The sequence below is a fragment of the Lepisosteus oculatus genome, chromosome 3 (genome assembly GCF_040954835.1).
Source record: "Lepisosteus oculatus isolate fLepOcu1 chromosome 3, fLepOcu1.hap2, whole genome shotgun sequence".
NCBI classification, from domain to species: Eukaryota; Metazoa; Chordata; class Actinopteri; order Semionotiformes; family Lepisosteidae; genus Lepisosteus; species Lepisosteus oculatus.
This window is the reverse complement of record NC_090698.1, coordinates 29,967,360-29,985,717: the sequence shown is the minus strand read 5'-3', so window position 1 is coordinate 29,985,717 and position 18,358 is coordinate 29,967,360. Positions and strand designations below refer to the sequence as shown.

General features: G+C 38.4%; 1 protein-coding gene across 4 annotated transcripts in view; it reads right to left on the bottom strand.

The window, feature by feature from the left end:
* camk4 (calcium/calmodulin-dependent protein kinase IV) overlaps nt 1-13,971 on the bottom strand; it is a 165,507-nt gene extending 151,536 nt beyond the window's left edge. Inside the window, exons 1-3 of one of the 4 annotated variants that reach the window (XM_069187115.1) lie at nt 13,844-13,947; nt 13,484-13,646; nt 3,184-3,282 (exon numbers count right to left, since the gene is read on the bottom strand). In XM_069187115.1, the coding sequence (XP_069043216.1) occupies nt 3,184-3,282; nt 13,484-13,599 (215 nt within the window). In that variant the 5' untranslated portion in view covers nt 13,600-13,646; nt 13,844-13,947. Of the gene's footprint in view, nt 1-3,183; nt 3,283-13,483 lie in introns of all 4 variants that reach the window. The other 3 variants (XM_069187116.1, XM_069187118.1, XM_069187117.1) reach the window with 3 other exon arrangements.
* Nucleotides 13,972-18,358: the final 4,387 nt, after the last annotated feature.

Genomic DNA, 18,358 nt, shown 5'->3' with positions numbered 1-18,358 from the left:
CCGCGACACGCCCACCGGGGTATGCCGCGAAATACCTCACCCATTTTGAATGGCTGCATCTGTAAATACCAATGTGATTTCCTACTCTCCCTCACGTACGGCATTTTCATGTTCGGGTGCATCTTTCGCATTGCACAAGTCCGTGCTACTCTTGCGTTTTGATTGCCTACAGATCTTAAGTTTCCTGCTCCAACAAAGAACCTTTGGCAGCACAGAGGATTCACCTACACTCCTCGAGCAGCCCGTTCCTCCTGCTTTTCATTCCAGCATCTTGTCGCCTCTATCCCCTGCCTTCCTACCAACAGTGCTCAGCTCCGGTCAGCTCTCACAGGATTCAGCTCCTCGCCGAAGTTTACATTCTGGAATTATCCCTCATCACAAATCCAGCTCTCCTTCCTGTGTGGCAAATTCTTCAAGCAGCCCCTGCCTCACACTGCAGTTTCGTATATCCGTTCCTCCTTTCCCTGGATCGTCTCCCAGGATTACAGACTGGGCTATGGCAAGCCTTCAGATCACTGTGTTTGGTTTAAAGAAATGCTTCCAAAAAGTTCTGTTTCCCTCTGCTGACGTCACCTGCGCCGCTGTTCCCCAGCCTATGCCAGGACTCTTATGCTGCAGTAGCAGACCTCTGGGTCTCCCCGCTCAGCTTCGAATCCTGACGACTGCAGCACCCCATCATCGTCGTCATGTGCCTGCATAATGAAGGAGAAGCACGGCTTGGCCATACAAAAAAAAAGGCAAAGAGAGAAAATATGAAGAAGGAATGAAATGTGAATATGCAAGAAGAGAAAAAGAAGCCAGGCTGCCCATGCCTTTGCCTGTCGTCTTCCGTTATCTCGTCCTGCTACATCTTTGTCTGTGGCTCTTTAACCAACTCGCCTTTACTCGGCAACTTCACCCTGCTCTATACCCACTGAGTATAGTGGGTATAAGCCCTGTGCCACTGAGTTTAAGGGCACGTTCGCCGCCACGTTTGCAAATCTCCTTGGGCTCATTCCTCCTATCTCGGCTGCTACTGCGGCCATCTCCTCGGCCCCAGGTCTGTCTGGCGTCCTACCTCCAGCCCAGTCAGCAGCTGTCTTGCGTCCCTATCCCCAGGATCAATTTAGCCCTGAGCTCATTCCTCTTGTCTCCACTGCTACTGCGGTCATCTCCTCGGCCCCCGGGTCTGTCTGTCGTCCTATCTCCGGCCCAGTCAGCAATCATCCTGTGTCTCTTTTCCCTATCCCCGGCGTTCAATTTAGCCCCGGGTCTATTCATCTTGTCCCTCTGCTAGTCAGCAGCCGTCATGTGTCTCGCGTTCCTGTCTCGTTTGTGTTTCTATTCCTGTCCTATTCAGCTCTGCTGCTAACATCACCACCTCCTGAATGTTCATACTGGTAACCCCTATGTCTTGCGTCCCCATCTCGACTTTGTGTTTATTCCTCTTGTCCTTTTCTGCTACTGGTACCACCTTATCGATATTTAAGGTAAGTCCTTCATCTCATATCCCCGTTTCATGCATGTCCCTTTCCCTTATGTCCAATCTGCCCCTGCTTTGTACGCTTCCCCATCCCCGACATCAAGTTTGGGCTCCAGGTTCATTTCTCTTGTCCTCTGCTGCTACTGACACCACGTCCACAGCCCCAGGTCCATCCGGCATTCTATCCCGCTCAGTCAGCAATCGCTCTATGTCTCATGTCCCTGTCTCGTCGCGTCTTTATCCCCCTTCTCCAATTTGGCCTCAGTCTCATCCCTCCGTTTCTACCAAAGCCACCCTCTCGACATCTGTGCCAGTAAGTCCCATGCCTCGTGTCCCTGTCTTGTTCGTGTTTCTATTCCCGGCGTCCGATCCGACCCCGGGTCCATTTCTCTTCCTCTTGTCCTCTGCTGCTGCCGCTGCCTCCTCAGCCCTGGGTCTAACCAGCTTCCTACCTCTGGCTACTCAGCAATCATCCCTCGACTCCAGTCTATATCCCCGACGTCCAATTCAACCCCGGAATCATTTCTCCCAGTCTGCACTGCTACTTCTCGGCTCCAGCAGTACTCTCACTTCACGTACTATTCGTACACATAAATTCCAAGCCACTTCCGGGTCTAGTTACAGTACTACAGCCGGAGTCTGGAGCTAATCAAAAATGCCTAGCTGCCCGGAGGGGGGGCATCCATTGGGTCGGGACCCCCAGAGGTTTATTTTCTCCCAACGGGAGTTTTTGTTTTCCTCTCCACAGTTCCTACATGGATCTGTCGTAAGGCAAACAATGCTCGCCATCCAGTTCCAGAGTCCATAAGAGTCCCCAGAGTTAGTATCGCCAGATAGCAAAAGGGTTACTTGCCAAAAGGTTTACACGCCTCAGCATTTCATTTAAGCCGACCACTCCGTTTGTCCAGGAGACCCTCATCAAAGTTGATGGCTATAAAAGGCCAAGTCACTGCTGTTTACCTCCATCTCTCCTCCTAATCACCGTACGAATCAAGTGCAGGAGTCTCCAATTTCCATTGCTGCTTCTGGGGTCACAATCGGAAACATGGGCCTGTATCCATTCAGATAACATTACCCCCACTAAACCAATTCAATAATACCAGCGATTTTCTTTCCCATTCACAAAGAGCCTACATCCTAACAAGATCTTGATCTGGTTTCTCATCATTTAGACCCTGTGTTCCTCTGAATTCCCCTCCGTCAACACCTCAACGCGTACCTATAATAAGCAACTCGCCTAGGCAAACGGAAGCCTACTTCCCTACAGTAAACCTATACAGAACGCGAACAAGCGCTCCAACTGTTCTACTGCCACAAGAATCCATGCGTCACAGATTACACCTTCTCACCTTCTTCAGGCTCTTTCAAATTCTGCATCGGTGGTCTAGAGTCGCGCTTGGTTCTTTTTGGGGTTCCTGGCATCCTTGTCCTATGGCCAGGAGGTCAGCCCTCAGACAAGCGGGTTAAGCCAATATCCACTCCATAATAGTTCATCACGCTTTGATCTTGGGTGTTGTCATTCCTAATGACATGGAGTTTATAACGAAAGTTCGGGAGGGATGACAACAACCACGCTCAATCGTACTCAGCTGTGCATCATTAGCAAACGCTCCCGTCATCCTTCCTCCACCAAACGCTATAAATACCAATGTGATTTCCTACTCTCCCTCGCATACGACTTTTGCATCCCACTTCCACCCCAACTCCACCTCTGCACCTACCCCTTGGTTACCCTGTGCGGGGGTCCTGGCCTCCTTGTCCTACGGCCAATATCCGCTCCATAATAGTTCATCATGCTTTGATCTTGGGTGTTGTCATTCCTAGTGAAACAGCATATGAAAAGAACTCATGGGTGAGCTAGTGAGAATATTGTTATCCCTGCATAATACTTAACTTTTGCCAAAAAGTATTGCATTACCTGTACAAAACTGGAAAGGGTAATAAACTCATAAACCAAGGAAAAAGAGTGTAATTTCACAATGAAAAGTAAAAAGAAGAAAACATGTTAGGGCTGTGGAGCCTTCTTCATGTGTGTAAATACATAGGTTAACCAGTTCATAAAATCCATGATGGATGTTCACATATTGTCAATACCATAGTTTTAATTACAGAGAATGTGTGTTCAGCAACAGATGGAAGAAGATAGTCTATTTCAAGCACAAATATATGATATCTCTAATACCACCATGTTTCAGGTTAAAAGAGCTTCACTTGTGAATATTATATCATTGTTTATAACAAGAACTGCAGGTGTGACGATCATGTGTTTGTTGGAAGAGCTGGTATCACAAAGAGAAACACAATACTGTTGGCAGGGGCCAGCCACAGAAAACATGTCTATATAAATGTATTTAATTATTACACATGGACATCTGGCACCAATGAGTGCAATAAGTTGTATAACTTTTCTGTTTTTTGTGAATGTGAATACATGAAGTATAATAGTAAACGGTGTGGTAATGATTTACTTTGCTTTCTATGATCACTATATCACTGATCATGTCCCTTTGTCCACAGTTAATGACCCTTAAAGACAGTAGAGAGCCTGTCAATCTCGTATCTTTTTGCCTGACATCTCTAAAATCTTCATTACGTTCCATTAAGATAATATTAGGTAACACACACATGCTGTATGTACTCAGGCATATAATCAATCAAGTAAAATAATACAGAGGAAACAAACTGTGCAAACGCATTAAAAATATTCCAGCTGTCACTTGGTAGCTATAATTATGTTGTCTCAAACCCCCACAATGTACAGCACTATTTTTCTCAAGGGCCTGTGCTGTTTAAGCTCTTTATATATATGGATTGTTCATTTTAAATCTCACAGTCGTTTGCAAAAACATTTAATTTTTATTGTACTTGTTCTTAAAATGTAGAGGGTGATAGCGGCCAGCTGCTTTCTTCAGAATACATGCTAAAGCTCTTTGTGCTTTATTATGTAAATCTATAGCATCAGACACCAACTTCACTGGAAAATACGCCTTCACAGCAAACATGTCAGCCTACAAAATGTAGAAGGTATGCTACAAATAACCGTCATAACATCCTGTGATACATGATGTTCCATATTTTGAAACAAAGTTACATTCAATTCATGCAGCTTTTACTTAAATGTTTCTACTTACACGGTATCACTCCCTTCCCACCTTATCATTCAAAATCTACAAGCATTTTATTAAGAATGTTTTAGCATAGAGATTGGCAGCTAACAGATTCCTATTCTTGTATAAGTTTAAGGTGAGCACAAAATATCCTACACATGTATGTACATGTTATTTTCTCTTATGAAAATAACATACTGTATAGATAACCTATAAGTTTATACAGAAAGAGTTTCTATAGAAAACTATGATTTTTTCATAAGGACACCTTGTTTGTGCCAGCTTTTACCATGCACCACTTTAGATTGAATATTGAAAAGCAGAAAAAAATACATATACAGTACATATTACTTCCCCTCTACAACAAAATACATACCACTCTTCAAAAGCTAACTAGGATTTATTATTAAACACTGCAACCCAAATAAATCTGAAATATAACCAGACTGGGAGAACCAAAAAGTAAATAGATCAAGTTTTCCATACCTGCCTTCAATTTAATATTTATTTTAACAACATTACAGAACAATAATTATAAGGGACTGGTGAATCCTAGATTGCCTTAAACTACTTATTGTGACTTCCGATGCTTAACTATGTTTGTGTGCCAGCTCTTTTACAGTACGAGAAAAACACAGTCATTAAACAGAGCTTGCAACAGTTTTCTGCTGTCTCTAAAGAACAAGGACTTGGGTTCCTTGTGCTAATCAATACACCTAGACAAAATATTTCCCATTAAATTAACTGGTTTTGTTCATTTTTGCAGATTGAAAAAAATGGCTCATGTTCAGCAGCAGTTTTGTTTCCGTTCTATACACCTTAATATGCAAACAAAGGAATCATAGTTTTAAGACGGAAGATAACACTTACTTTCCAAATTTCCAATGTTGTTGAGACCATAGCACAGTCTCTTAGCACATAGTCTTCAAGACCAGGTGGGTGTTCTCAAAGTCGGCACTTGGCTTTTGTTTTGATTTCCACTGGTGTCCTTCACACAGAGGGCAAATCTTCAAAACTGGGCCAAGGTCCTTGAGTTAAGCAGCAAAGCATACAGTGGAGGCAATGTCATTGAGACTATATATTCTCACACTTACGCTGAGGATAGTTCTCCTCACCCTTTGTAGTGTGTAGTGGGTTCTACATGCTGGATGCTGTTCGTGAAATGCTTCAACTTGGTCTTAGGAACTCAAGTGTCTGTTTCCAAATCTTTGCAGTCAATACTAAAGCCATCAAGACTGCTTCTTAACTATTCAAGTGGTGGTCCAATCTAGGAAGGTCACTTTGACAGGAAACAGAGTATATAGTTAAGTAATCAGGACAGTCAAGGAGAGGTTAGAAAATCAAGCTCTCAGAAGGCTTATAGTGAGATTGCAACAGCACTGAAGGAACAATAAGGGGATATGATCCACAGTGAAGGGGATTTGTGTCTGATGAGGCAAAATGATGTACAGCAGCTCCAGCAATCCCAAGTTCAGGAGCTGGGCTGACCTGTCTGAGCCCCTATGTTTTTTGTTTAAGTTCTCTTATGTCATAAGAACATAAGAAAGTAAGAAAGGTTACAAATGAGAGTGGGTTCTCAGTTTTAAACACGCTTCCATGTAGTTTACTCTCTGTCCTCTGGTTTGTCTATTGCTGTTTATTCTGAAGAAATCCGCTGAATTCACTTTGTCAGTCCCTTTGAGGACTTTCAATATTGCAGTCAGTGACAACAAGGCATGTCCTCCATTAGTGATAACTAAGGAACCATATTTATCTGGCACTGGTACAGGTGTGAATGTTATGCTGGGCATTCACGCAATTAATCATTCAGCTGTATATGCTACACTGACTGTAATCCAAACGTACAGCACTACTATAACAAACAACTTTATTATGCCTTGCAAAACCATTTGTTAACACTTTTGATATGCCACATTAAATTAATATACTTTTCATGTCATACAGTCTTTTAAGTAGTCGTAAAAGAATATTTCTCTAACAGCAAAAGAATGACAATATCTGTTTTAGTTTTTTCAGACTAATAGCAGTGCTAATACTAAATTCTGCTTCTTCATTTCCTTTTCCTCCTCAACTGAGAGCCTGTTAGCATAGATGTGTCTTTATCTTTCAAAGAAGCAATCAGTAGCACCATGGCTCTGCGGCATCGTGTTTCCAAAAGAATATAAAGGGTTTCCAAGAGGCCTGTGATGCATGTTTTGAACTCCAACATAACAGACCACCACTGTTAACAATTTCTTGCCCCTTGTGCACTATACTATAACACAATACATGAACTGGTAAGCTACAAAAAGTGGTGTGGTGAGAGACACATTATTTAGCATAAACCGGTTAGTGTTTAGCTTTTAGATAGCATTAGCTAAAAATTACAAAGAAACCTAATATTATAGCCTGTCTACAGTGTATTTGAAAAATAATTGTGAATTAGCTTATTTTCGAAAAATAACGAACAAAATAATTTTAAATTTGCACCTGGCATAGACGCACGCACCTGCGAAGCATCAGAAGCAAGACTTTAAGACTTTATCAGAAGCAAGAAATCATAGTACTTAGTTGATTAAATAGATTGTTTCCAAACTGAGATTATTAACTTTTTGCTCTCAAAAACATTAAGCCTTCATATATTTCCTTCAATACCTATAGCTCTTTAACAGCAACCAGAGGCTGTAAGAAAAAGATGTCATCAAACTTTTGTTTAATCAGGTCATTTCCACAATGGAATGCAAACATCTTCAAAACACAATGAGAATTAATTTATAGATGTTAAATATTAACATATGCTAAAAACACATATGACATTTAAATATGTCAGTGCTACAGAGAAGATAATTTTTTATTTTATCCATGTAGTGTACAGCACTTTTGAAAACTTATTTTAAGAGTATAATTAACAAAATTAGGTTACTTGCAATCTTTCTTTGAATGTTTTACTGTACCGTACATGTGCAAATGTTATCATTCCCTGGAAAACTCTTTAAGTACAAACAAAAAAGTAGACATTTATCTTAACTCTTACAAAATCAAAAATTAAATAAGAAAATAAATTGCAATTAAGTATTCAGAAATTATAAGACATCTACACTAAACTGTTTAACATTAAGTGAATTTAGACAGTTTCAAGAGTGAACATTAAAAAAAAAACATTCTACAAAGGGTTGCAATCTTAGTCATGAACTGTGAATTCTTCTGAAATTGTAAGCGCTACTCTTGAGAAAAGACTTCTGGATTTTTCTGGGACTACAGAATGTGCTTACTTCACACAAAACATCATTTTCATAAATATAATTGAATGCAGAGAAAACAGTAAAGCTGCCTTTTTATGGAAATATCATACAAAAGCAATATATATTGTTGAAGAAAATTAAGAGATCCTGCAATCTTTGTTTTTTTAATCTGAGTACTTTATATTATGTCCTCTCTTGAGAAAAAAACCCCACTAGATTCAGAAGAAGTGATGGGTTACAAGAAAAATGATTAAAGTAAACTTTGCTTTGGAACAAATACCTAGAGTAATTTGCTACAACGTGCTGGGTTTCTAACCACTACAGCTCAAAAACAAAATGCAATTGCATGCAATTTAATATCTCTGTATGGAATTCTCATTTACTGAGGGAAATTACAAATTAAATGCAATGTTCCTTCTGCCTTTAAGTGCTTTGTTTAGTGATGCATGGGAATCATCTCAATACAATGAACACACAATGGGTTATGTTAAATTCAATTACGCTAATGATTTAACAGTCAGCATTCAGGGGAAGAGAACACATGGTTTCTACGCCCATTTTCTTTGTGATGGTGTTGTGGTGCACCAAGAACATATTAGATCAAATATGTGTTTTTAGAGAGAATACCAGCCTCCATGCAAGTCCCCTGTATAAAGGCTGCTGTAATGTGCTTTGTGATTTGTGCTTACCATGAAAAGATGCTACACAAAATATTGTTGATATCTGAGTAAGGTATTTAGATAGTGTCTTAAAAATAACATGATTCATAACCCATTATAATCCATAAAAGCTTTCATAAGAAACTTCGCATTCAGTGTTGCTAGAACAACACTGTTCAAGCAGGTGTTATATTTCACTACTTGAGTAATAAAAGACTATCACTGCTGTGATATTTGAACCCTGTTTTTGCCGAAGCCATTTTGATTAAAACCTGTTGTTTATATGTTAGCTATTTTATTTTTAGAAAAAAGACAGGAAAAAGAAAAGTGTTTTCATAGAAACGACAAGCAGCCCCACTGGCCAAAAGAAGAAAGAAAAATACAAAAGACCTGTAACACAGCTGTGTCTGCCATTCTAGAGATTATCATGAGACCAAATATATTGGTTTCCATTACAAAAGAATAGTGTCCATCTACAGTATAGTCTGAAGATATTTGGTGCAAGTTTAAGGGTTATACTGTAAATGCTTTGGTATCTCGATAAAAAGGGACAGACATTTCCCAATCACATTATCTTACACACAAAATGCTACTGCCTCACAAAAAGTGTACATTTTCAAGCATTTGGAGCACCTTTGCAAATGAGACATTTCAAGTACCATATTTTACATTCTATCTTAAATTAATGCGAACATTTCAGAATGCCAGGAAGACTGTTTTATACATCCTGTAAAAATAAATAAATACATATGACATAATATTTTAAAAATGTAGTCCAAAATACTGTAATCATACTACACCTCATCATGCACATTGCATAAATCAAAATAATCCTGTTTGAGCACACTACCTTGACAACAAGGTCAGATAAAGAAGCCATAGTTTCAGAAGCAGGTATCCCCAACCCTTGCTGCACTGGCTGTATTGTATTGATCCATCACTGACCTAATAAGAGTTTGACCTTGTGGAATGTTATATCATGCTTTGATGAGCTCACTCTCAATATCGGGGTTTGATGTTCACACTGAGAACAAAACCTGACTATCTCTGGTGTCCAAGAGATATTGATCCTGATTTACCAATAAAGAGCATATAAGCTTAGTCAACCTTACTGCAGCACATGTACTATTCAGTCCACTTATACTGTAGTTGAGTCTGGTTGTGTCTGGAAGCAAGATGAATGCTGACCTGGCTGATGAGCGTGGAATTCACTCAGGTGTCTTAGAAAGGTGCAGGCACTCATCCTACTGATTCTATAGGTCACGGAGTACTGTGAAAGTAGTTATGAAGGTCATTCAGAAAAATCAATCCTGGAGAGGTGTTATAAATTATGGGTGGTCCACTGTATTCACAGTTGCTATCATTTTTGGCACCTGTAATTGTCTCATGAAATAAAAACTTCAGGGGTCTGCTTCTAGGTGAGCTAGAATTTGATTCTTCTTATCCTCTGAAAAACGTGATATCACATTTATGTAACCAAATATTTTCAGCCTAAAATAGTCACCTAAATAAGGTTGAAGAAAGAATTGCTCGGGCAATATGTGAAATTTGAACAAGAAATTCAAGGAATCTAGAAAAATTCTGCATCCCAGTTATTGACAAGCATTCTAATCCATTTCTCACCATACGATACATACTTGTTAAACATATCTGCCCACCTGTTTGCATTCTTTTACTGAACAGTAAAAGGTAAAACCCATGCCAGCCACAACAGCTCATCAGGCCATAACTCATCCTGGTCCCTGTGGCTTTAAATGAAAGAGAGATCATATGCCTCCACCCCTGGATGGCATACCACTGCATCACACAGATTACTCCCCAGCACTGCTGGATACCACTTACACATCTGGAGACACTCGAGAAAATGAGGTAAAACACGTCAAGGGTATCAAGGTACAACTGCAGTATCTGTCAGCTACAAGTCCAATGACCTACCAACAACCTATGCAGCCCCCATTCCGTGGACAAGCCCATAGAAAACTAAAGAGTCCATCTCATCTGTGTGTTAAACACTGATGTGTCTGTTTGGCAAATTAAATTAATGCTTAAGAGACTGCTTCATTCAACGATTTTCTTTTTCAGACAGGTAAATTATTTAGTGTTTATAAAACACAGCCAATTAACTGAACATTCTCTTCCTTGGAAACCACTGAAGGATTGTACAAATATACTCATCATCACTGATTATTTCAGACTCTTATGATATTATGTCCAGTTATTAGTATGTCCAGTTATATATAGAATGTTTGCACTGTAACTATGGTAACATTTTTTACCTTCCCTTTCAGTAAGAGTTTTATCAAACAGAAAAGTAGAAAATTCATATCCTTAACGTTTCAATGTTACTTTAAAGACCACCATACAGAGTTAATAACAGCACTGTGTAGAAACTGCACCACATATGGTGGCCATAGTTTTTTAAAGAATTTGATCAAAGATTAAAGGCAAAATGAACATTGGGATTACAGCTATTCAATATTTTCAAATTCTATAAATAAATCGTAAAAATGAACTAGTAGGGTAAAATGATATTAACAATATTTAATGGCATATTTAACCCCTTAATGTGATTATTTTGATGTTCTTTAGGACACCTATGCTATAGAAATGCTGTGGTAATTCTATCGCTTAATCCCTTGCTCGTGATTTAACTTCACGCTTCAAAAATACTTAACAAATGCACCCATCCAAATGCATTCATTCATCAAAAAATTATTTTGATACAATCTGGGATCTGATCAGATCAAAACAAAGTGTCACAACACTATGCCCAATTTGGGTTAAATTCTTCAGTTTAGGTCTGTATTAAACTTTTGACCCGTGCAAATACATACATCAGCTATCTTGCAAACACTAGGGAATTTGAATTAGAAATATAAGGCTACAAATAGGCAGACATAAAAACTAACAGCATGTTAGCATTGTGATTGAAGAGATTCTGAAGTATACAGATATCACCAAATATCTCAACACAGTATGAAATTCATAATCTAATCATAAAGAAGGAAGTGACTTCAGTGTGATAGAATTTCACTGTTCTGGTATTCTGAGGGGTCACTTAATTTTTTTTTTACAGAAATTAATTTGTTACAGAGTTTGCCCATTTACTCTTAAGAATGAAGGACATGCTGTTGAGAAACCAGTGCATTTCCCTGCTCAGCAAATTCCTTGAGTCATTAATGGGTTGTCAAATTTTGTTTCCCAAGAACAGATAGGTCTTCCACCATAGTATTCTATCCCAAGCTCATAAGAATTTCCTTGTTGGATCTTTAATGTTTTTAAGACTCTTTCCTAATTTGAAAACATGTTTAATTGCAGGCTCAGTACCTGTAATGCATTTACAAACATGTATACAAACTTCGAGTTTGTACAATTTATCGTTAACTCAACCAATGTTGGATGGACCATCAACCAGAATTACATTGTGGCTCTACAGGAACTGGTATTAATGTTCTTATAAAACCCTGAAAATTAAATCCATGATAGTCAAGCAAGTAAAAGGTTTAGAAAATTCATAATGGTCACCTTTTCAAATTGTTTTACATGTGGAATAAAAAAAAACAACCTTCCGATTTTAAAAATGTTGAAGTTGGCTTTGACAGATGGTAAATGCAGCTCTATGAGAACCAATCACTCATGTAAAATGGACTACCGGTGTGTATTTGTCATGTTTTTATAGGGTTGTTTTACACCCATTGCAGGCACATACTGTAGCAAGTGTGTTTTTGTTTCTGCAATGTGAGATTTTGTTTGTGGTTTTTTGTTCAGAGCAAGATACAACAAAGGAGGAGAATGCTGCTAACTGGGTGTATGCCTGTTTGATTTTAAGCATGTAGTGCTTTTCAATATCCTGCCTGGTGTGGAAGGTAGGTTTTAAATGCAGACTGATCATTAGAAAAGGCGTGATTGCTTCCATTTTTCGTGATTATGGTGCCTGTGAAGATGCTCCATCAGTAACATTACCTAACACTATGAAGAGGAAACTCCAGTGGCAAGAGAAACATGTAACAACGTGTGGACATGTTTAGCCAAGAATACAATTATATATTTATTCAAACATGCACCCTGTGTGTTTGAAACTATTTAACTTGTCTAATCTTAATGAGATACTTATTCATATGAATTCATATGAATCCAACAAAAACCTAAATTAAATTGACAAAATTAGAATACTTTGCCAATACATTGATTGGACTGCTGTAACTGAAAAACAATTTGACTCATTTGTTAGAATAACCAAGAAGAAATAGAAAAAAAGTAGATTGCCCCCAACATAATCATAACATTAATTAGTTTAAACATGAGCAAATATGTCACGTAATGCTCTCATTTAATGGGTGTAGGTGTATTTTTTAAACTATAACATTAAAACCCATTCCATAGGCTATATTGTAACTAGAACTTGTAGTTTGGGCTTACTTTTTTTAAATTTTAGCCATTCGTTGGCCTCCAAGTTATTTGAATTCATAAAGCAAATTAATATTTAATTCTATGAATTCAACAGAGCCCTAAATATTGCAAATCTCAATCAACGTGCATTTCATGGTATCATTGAGAGTTACACTTTATGCATCGTATAATGTATGTGCATGAAGGCACAAGCTGCTTAAAAAAATATTGCAGGTTTGTCTCCGCAACTGAACCGACCAACAGCATCCTCATGAGCACTTGCACTTGCAGACTCAGGAAACTGTGGTAACAGCTCTGAAAGGGTGCAACGCTCTTTGAGATGTTGAGTAGTTCAGAAGAACAAGTAATACAGCTATATATTACACAGATGTCTATTTCACACAAAATAAATAAGGGAACTCTTACATTCACACGGCATGTTTTTTATCAACCAAAGGCTTAACACGTCTATAGTGAGCAGATGGTTCAATTTGCTGTAACGGGAATACAAACTCAAATAATGATGTAAGCAAATAATGATGTACAAAATCAGTGTCTCTTGTCTGATTCAGAAAGGTATTAATTTTGACGAAGGTTTTCTATCAGCTCACCCTTATAGCACAGTACAGTGTTTAAAGCACTTACCGTCCCAATTCAGACTCCAGCTCATAATAATCAGCCAGTGTCTCCTTGTTCGATCCGTCTATCCAGTATTCCGAAGCAGCTCCCGGTCTTGAGGAGGGCATGGTGACTTTCAGCATCCCCGGCTTTTCAAACAGATAGCCTGCTAGCGATATCCCCAGTGTGACTGAATTCCAAGATTTAATGAAATACAAACATGCAGAAAACGCCAGCCTGAGAATAAACTACGAACGGCAAATAAATACTGAATAAAAAAGGCAACCAAGACAAAAATGAATCATTAAAACGTCTGTCGTCTATCAGAACCCAATGAAAGTTAAGATAAGTATAATGAAATCAAGAAGGACTTCGTATGTCTGTCACCTTGCTGTCACACTCCTGCGCTGCTTCCCTGAATACATCGAGTTTAACAGAAGCCCTTGTGGAGGTATAGTGCAGTCTGCGTTAAGAGCTGCGTCTCTACTGGGTCTTAAAGCCGACCAAGTAAGAATGATCAAGACATTTTAAAACTGCTTAACCTTTGAAGTAACAGTGTCTCTATGTGACGTAACCTTACGTACCTCTATCACGTTTCAACACGACATAATACTTGCACACTAATTGCAACATGCAATGCACGGAAAAACAAAACTGCTTAGGATTTTTTAAAAGTAAATTAATAGGTGAAAAGATTTACGTGTGTTTCTCCATGTCATATGATGTCATTTGCCAAACCGCTTTATAACATAAGGTGCTGCGGGAAGCCGGAGCCTACCTGGAAAGCAACGAGCGCAAGGCAGGGTACAACCTGGACGCCAGTCCATCACAGGTCAAGTGCAAGCCAATCATACAGGTGGACAATTTGGAGGCCACAGTAAAGGTCGAGGGTGAAAATTTGGCCTGGACACCAGGATAACTATTTTTTTTTCCATTTAAAACATAAATCAGAAAATAAATTTTGCCTGGTCTTAATTCTGTCCGATTACAAACTTGTTTTAAGGATAAATATAATATGAATTGATTTAAATGAGTCTGTAAAACACTCATCTCCCCAACATCAACAAAAAACATATAAGAAAAATCAAGCATGTTGTTGTGATATATCATTTTAAAATGCATTTATATATTTGTTGGTCTGTTTATTGCATTCTTAAAATCACTCTAAAAAGATTTAGCTAATTTTTATTAGACATTAAGAAATGCATGGGTTATCTTAAATCTTTACATCAGTAAGGCTGAATATGTGGCCTGTAAACAAGTTGCACCTGTGAACAAGGATGCACACACAGATGTTTAAATTATTGAAGTCATGTAAAATCCAAAACTACTTCCACCAAATTACCTCCATCTATGCAAATCTAACAGAACACTGGGACAACATTATACCATATTTTTTGTATTTTCAAAGACAAAATGTTATAGTTCTTTTTAAATAACCACACCAATAAAGAAATTATTAAACATTGTCAAAACAATGTTTCTGCTATAGAAAAAGCAACTGTGTAACATAGCAAACATTACAAATAATTGTATTACAAAACATAAAAAGCACATGGCTAAATCTAATCACTCAGAGATCTTAGTGTGCCCTCCCCTGGTTGTATAAGAGCAATGTCATTGTTTTTCAATTCATACAAATTCAGATTAAGCCAAGACAAGACAATCTAACAAGAGGTTAAAATGCTAAAAACAATTTAATTTATTTAAAAACTTGTCCCTCTTTAAATTGCAGTATCAATAATTACCTCTGCCACTGCCTAAGAAAGGTGACGCAAGGGACTGCTGCAACTACTGTACAATAGCCCTGATTCCACATGCGAGCAAAGTCCTTCTGAAGATCATAAGCAGTGTCTGCGACCAATTACTGAAGCAGGACTACCTGACTCACAAGCGGGGTTCAAACGAGGTCGTGGTCTCCGGTGGATTATGGAGAAATGTCATGAACATCAGAAAAACATCTACATTTGCTTCATCAACTACAGTAAGGCATTCGACTGCATCGAACACGATAAGCTATGGAAGGCCAGCTGATAAGATCCTTTTATAAAGACCAAGAAGCAACTGTTCGAACACAACATGAAGACACCGAATGGTTCAAAATCGAGAAAGGTGTGTGACAAGGCTGTATTCTGTCCCCTTTTCTTTTCAATCTTTACGCAGAAATGATCATGAGGAAATGAGAGCTGGAAGAATTGGAAATCGGTTGAAGATTGGAGGCAGAAATATTAATAATCTCCACTATGCTGATGATACAACATTACTGGCGGAAACGGAAGATGACCTGAAACCTCATCAAAAAGGAAAGTGAAAAGATGAGTCTCAACCTCAACATCAAAAAGACAAAGATCATGACAACAGCTGTAAATGGAGCAGTCAAAATAACCATCAATAATGAAGAGATCGAATCCGTCAAGGTTTTCTGCTTCCTGGGATCCATGATCGATCGAACTGGAGACTGCAGCCCTGAAATCAGGTGATGAATTGCATTAGGCGGTAGTGCAATGCTGAGCATGCACCAAATCTGGAAGAGCAAAGACATCAGCCTCACAACCGAATGCAAAATGGTCCATGCTATTGTGTTCCCCATATCATGTATGGGTGTGAAAGCTGGACCCTGAAAAAAGCTGACAGAAAAAGGATTGATGCTTTCGAGGTATGGTGCTGGAGAAGACTGTTACGGATACCATGGACAGCAACGGTCACCAATAAAGAGGTTCTGGAGAGCATCAAGATAGAAATTTCGCTTGAGGGAAAGATCACCAGACTCCGGCTCACTTATTTTTAGTGGAACAAGAAGACAAGGCCACCAAAGAACACGGTGGCTCGACACCATCAAAATGGACACTGGCTTAGGCATAGAACAGCTGAAAGCGAAAGTCCAAGACCGGAAAGCGCGGCGAGAGATGGCCTATAGAATCACCGAGAGTCGGATCCGACTGACCGGATAACATCATCATTATCATCAATAATTGCAGTGTGGTCAAGAAAGGGACTTAAATCAAAACTACCCAGAAATATCGACATTCCGCACAGTCCTGTCTGAAGTTTAGGGATTGTCTTAGAGCAGCAGGCTCCGATAACATTGTGTGGAATCATGTGCTGAAGTGGTTTCCCTGTTGATTCAGTACACATGGTTGATTATGGAGGCTCCCTGTCAGATGGCAGCAATGCTGGAATCAAATGATAGTTGATGAATGGTCCCTGGATGCACCAATAGCTTCCTAATGCAATATACCTTCCACGGCCTTAAGAGCTCTCTTTCACTGAAAAATGGCAAACCTACAATATTTGCATGCATGTAATCATCGTTTGCAAACTCACAACCGCACATTTCTAACCACACCTATTATCAACCTCTCATTCTGAGGAGGAAAGGAATACAAAACAGGAAGGTGAACTCAACATTTCCTCCAGGTATATTACAACCTCTTACTGTATGATTAATAACTAGGAAGGACAATGCACAATGCTTTCCGTTTTCTTTTAAAGGGAAGGTTATGTACCTACATAGTACATGGTACTGTGTGCACTCAAGAACCTTTTGACAATTTCCTCTTCAGCATTTGTTGAATCAGTATTTGAGGACTAATTCACATTATAAAGCCTCAGTAAGACCGCATTTTTAAATCTCAAGTAAAGCACAAGCATTGTGAAGCTCACAGAGCGCTGCCATCTCTTTAAGTTCCTGATTAACAGAACCTGCTTTCCTACCTATCCAGCCCATTAAAAAAGGTCTCTTTAAAAACCCTTCATGCCCTTTTCCAACATATAAATGCCTAATGGAACATTCATTCTCAGGATATTTGAGCCCTTTAGAATTTTAACAAGTCTCCAAACAAAATGTACATGCTGTGGTGGCATAGCACATGTACAGGTGTTTGCTGATAAAAATAGTAGTTTCTGTTTCAGAGAAATAATTGTAAAAAAAATCTGAAATTACTTGCAAGTACTTGCTGGGATAACACATTCACATTCCAGAATTTGAAGCTGGAATTTTTTAAACACAATCCTGAGAGTATCCTATGCGAAAACAGCACATTGTAAAACTGCAGAGGCAACCAGTTATGCGTGGCTATTAAGAGAGAATTACAATACTGAAAGAAAACATCAGAAAAATATTGATTTTTTTCAGGAACACAGCTGTACTTTGGAACAAAAGAACAAATCCTCTAATGTGAAATACAGCTTTAATGCTACTGCAGTAATCCAAGAACTAAACAGCTGTCACCGATTATGTAAAAGGCCGATTTATCTCCTGTTATGGCAACAATAAAAAAAAATGTCGACTTTTAGATTATTTGGTGAAAATGGAAATGATCACTTTCAAGAAGTTTCACAACATTTGGATAATTGGCAAACATTACAAAAACAAAACTGTCGATTGTTTTGTGAAAAAGGAGTCAAATATGAAGCAGATAAAGAAAAGCTCTCATCAGTACAAATCCGAAACTAAGGATTAACTGAAGCACAAAAGGTACAAATTTAAATTACACGTTAGAAAAAGAAATGCATCGGGTGCACTGCATTAAAGTCGGATTTCTATGTTTTTTTGAATAGGTAACTTTTCCAAAAATATATTACAATCAAAACTAATCCAAATTACATTAACTTTTCATGTCCATTATATAATATCACATATTGGGTGGTATATAAAACACACTCTCAATTCCATTATATAATTTTCTTATTTATATTGGGCAAAAAGGATCAATACTAACATGTAATAACATGAAAGAAGAACAACTTGCTCTGAATGGTGCCTTGTACTATGAAGTAGAATAAAACATTTTTTTTTAAAAATCAAATATTTTTATATGTAAAAGTCCCAGAAGAAGACATATTTAAGGAGAAATGTTGCTTTAATATCAACCTATCCAGAAATTCAGATAACCAAAATGT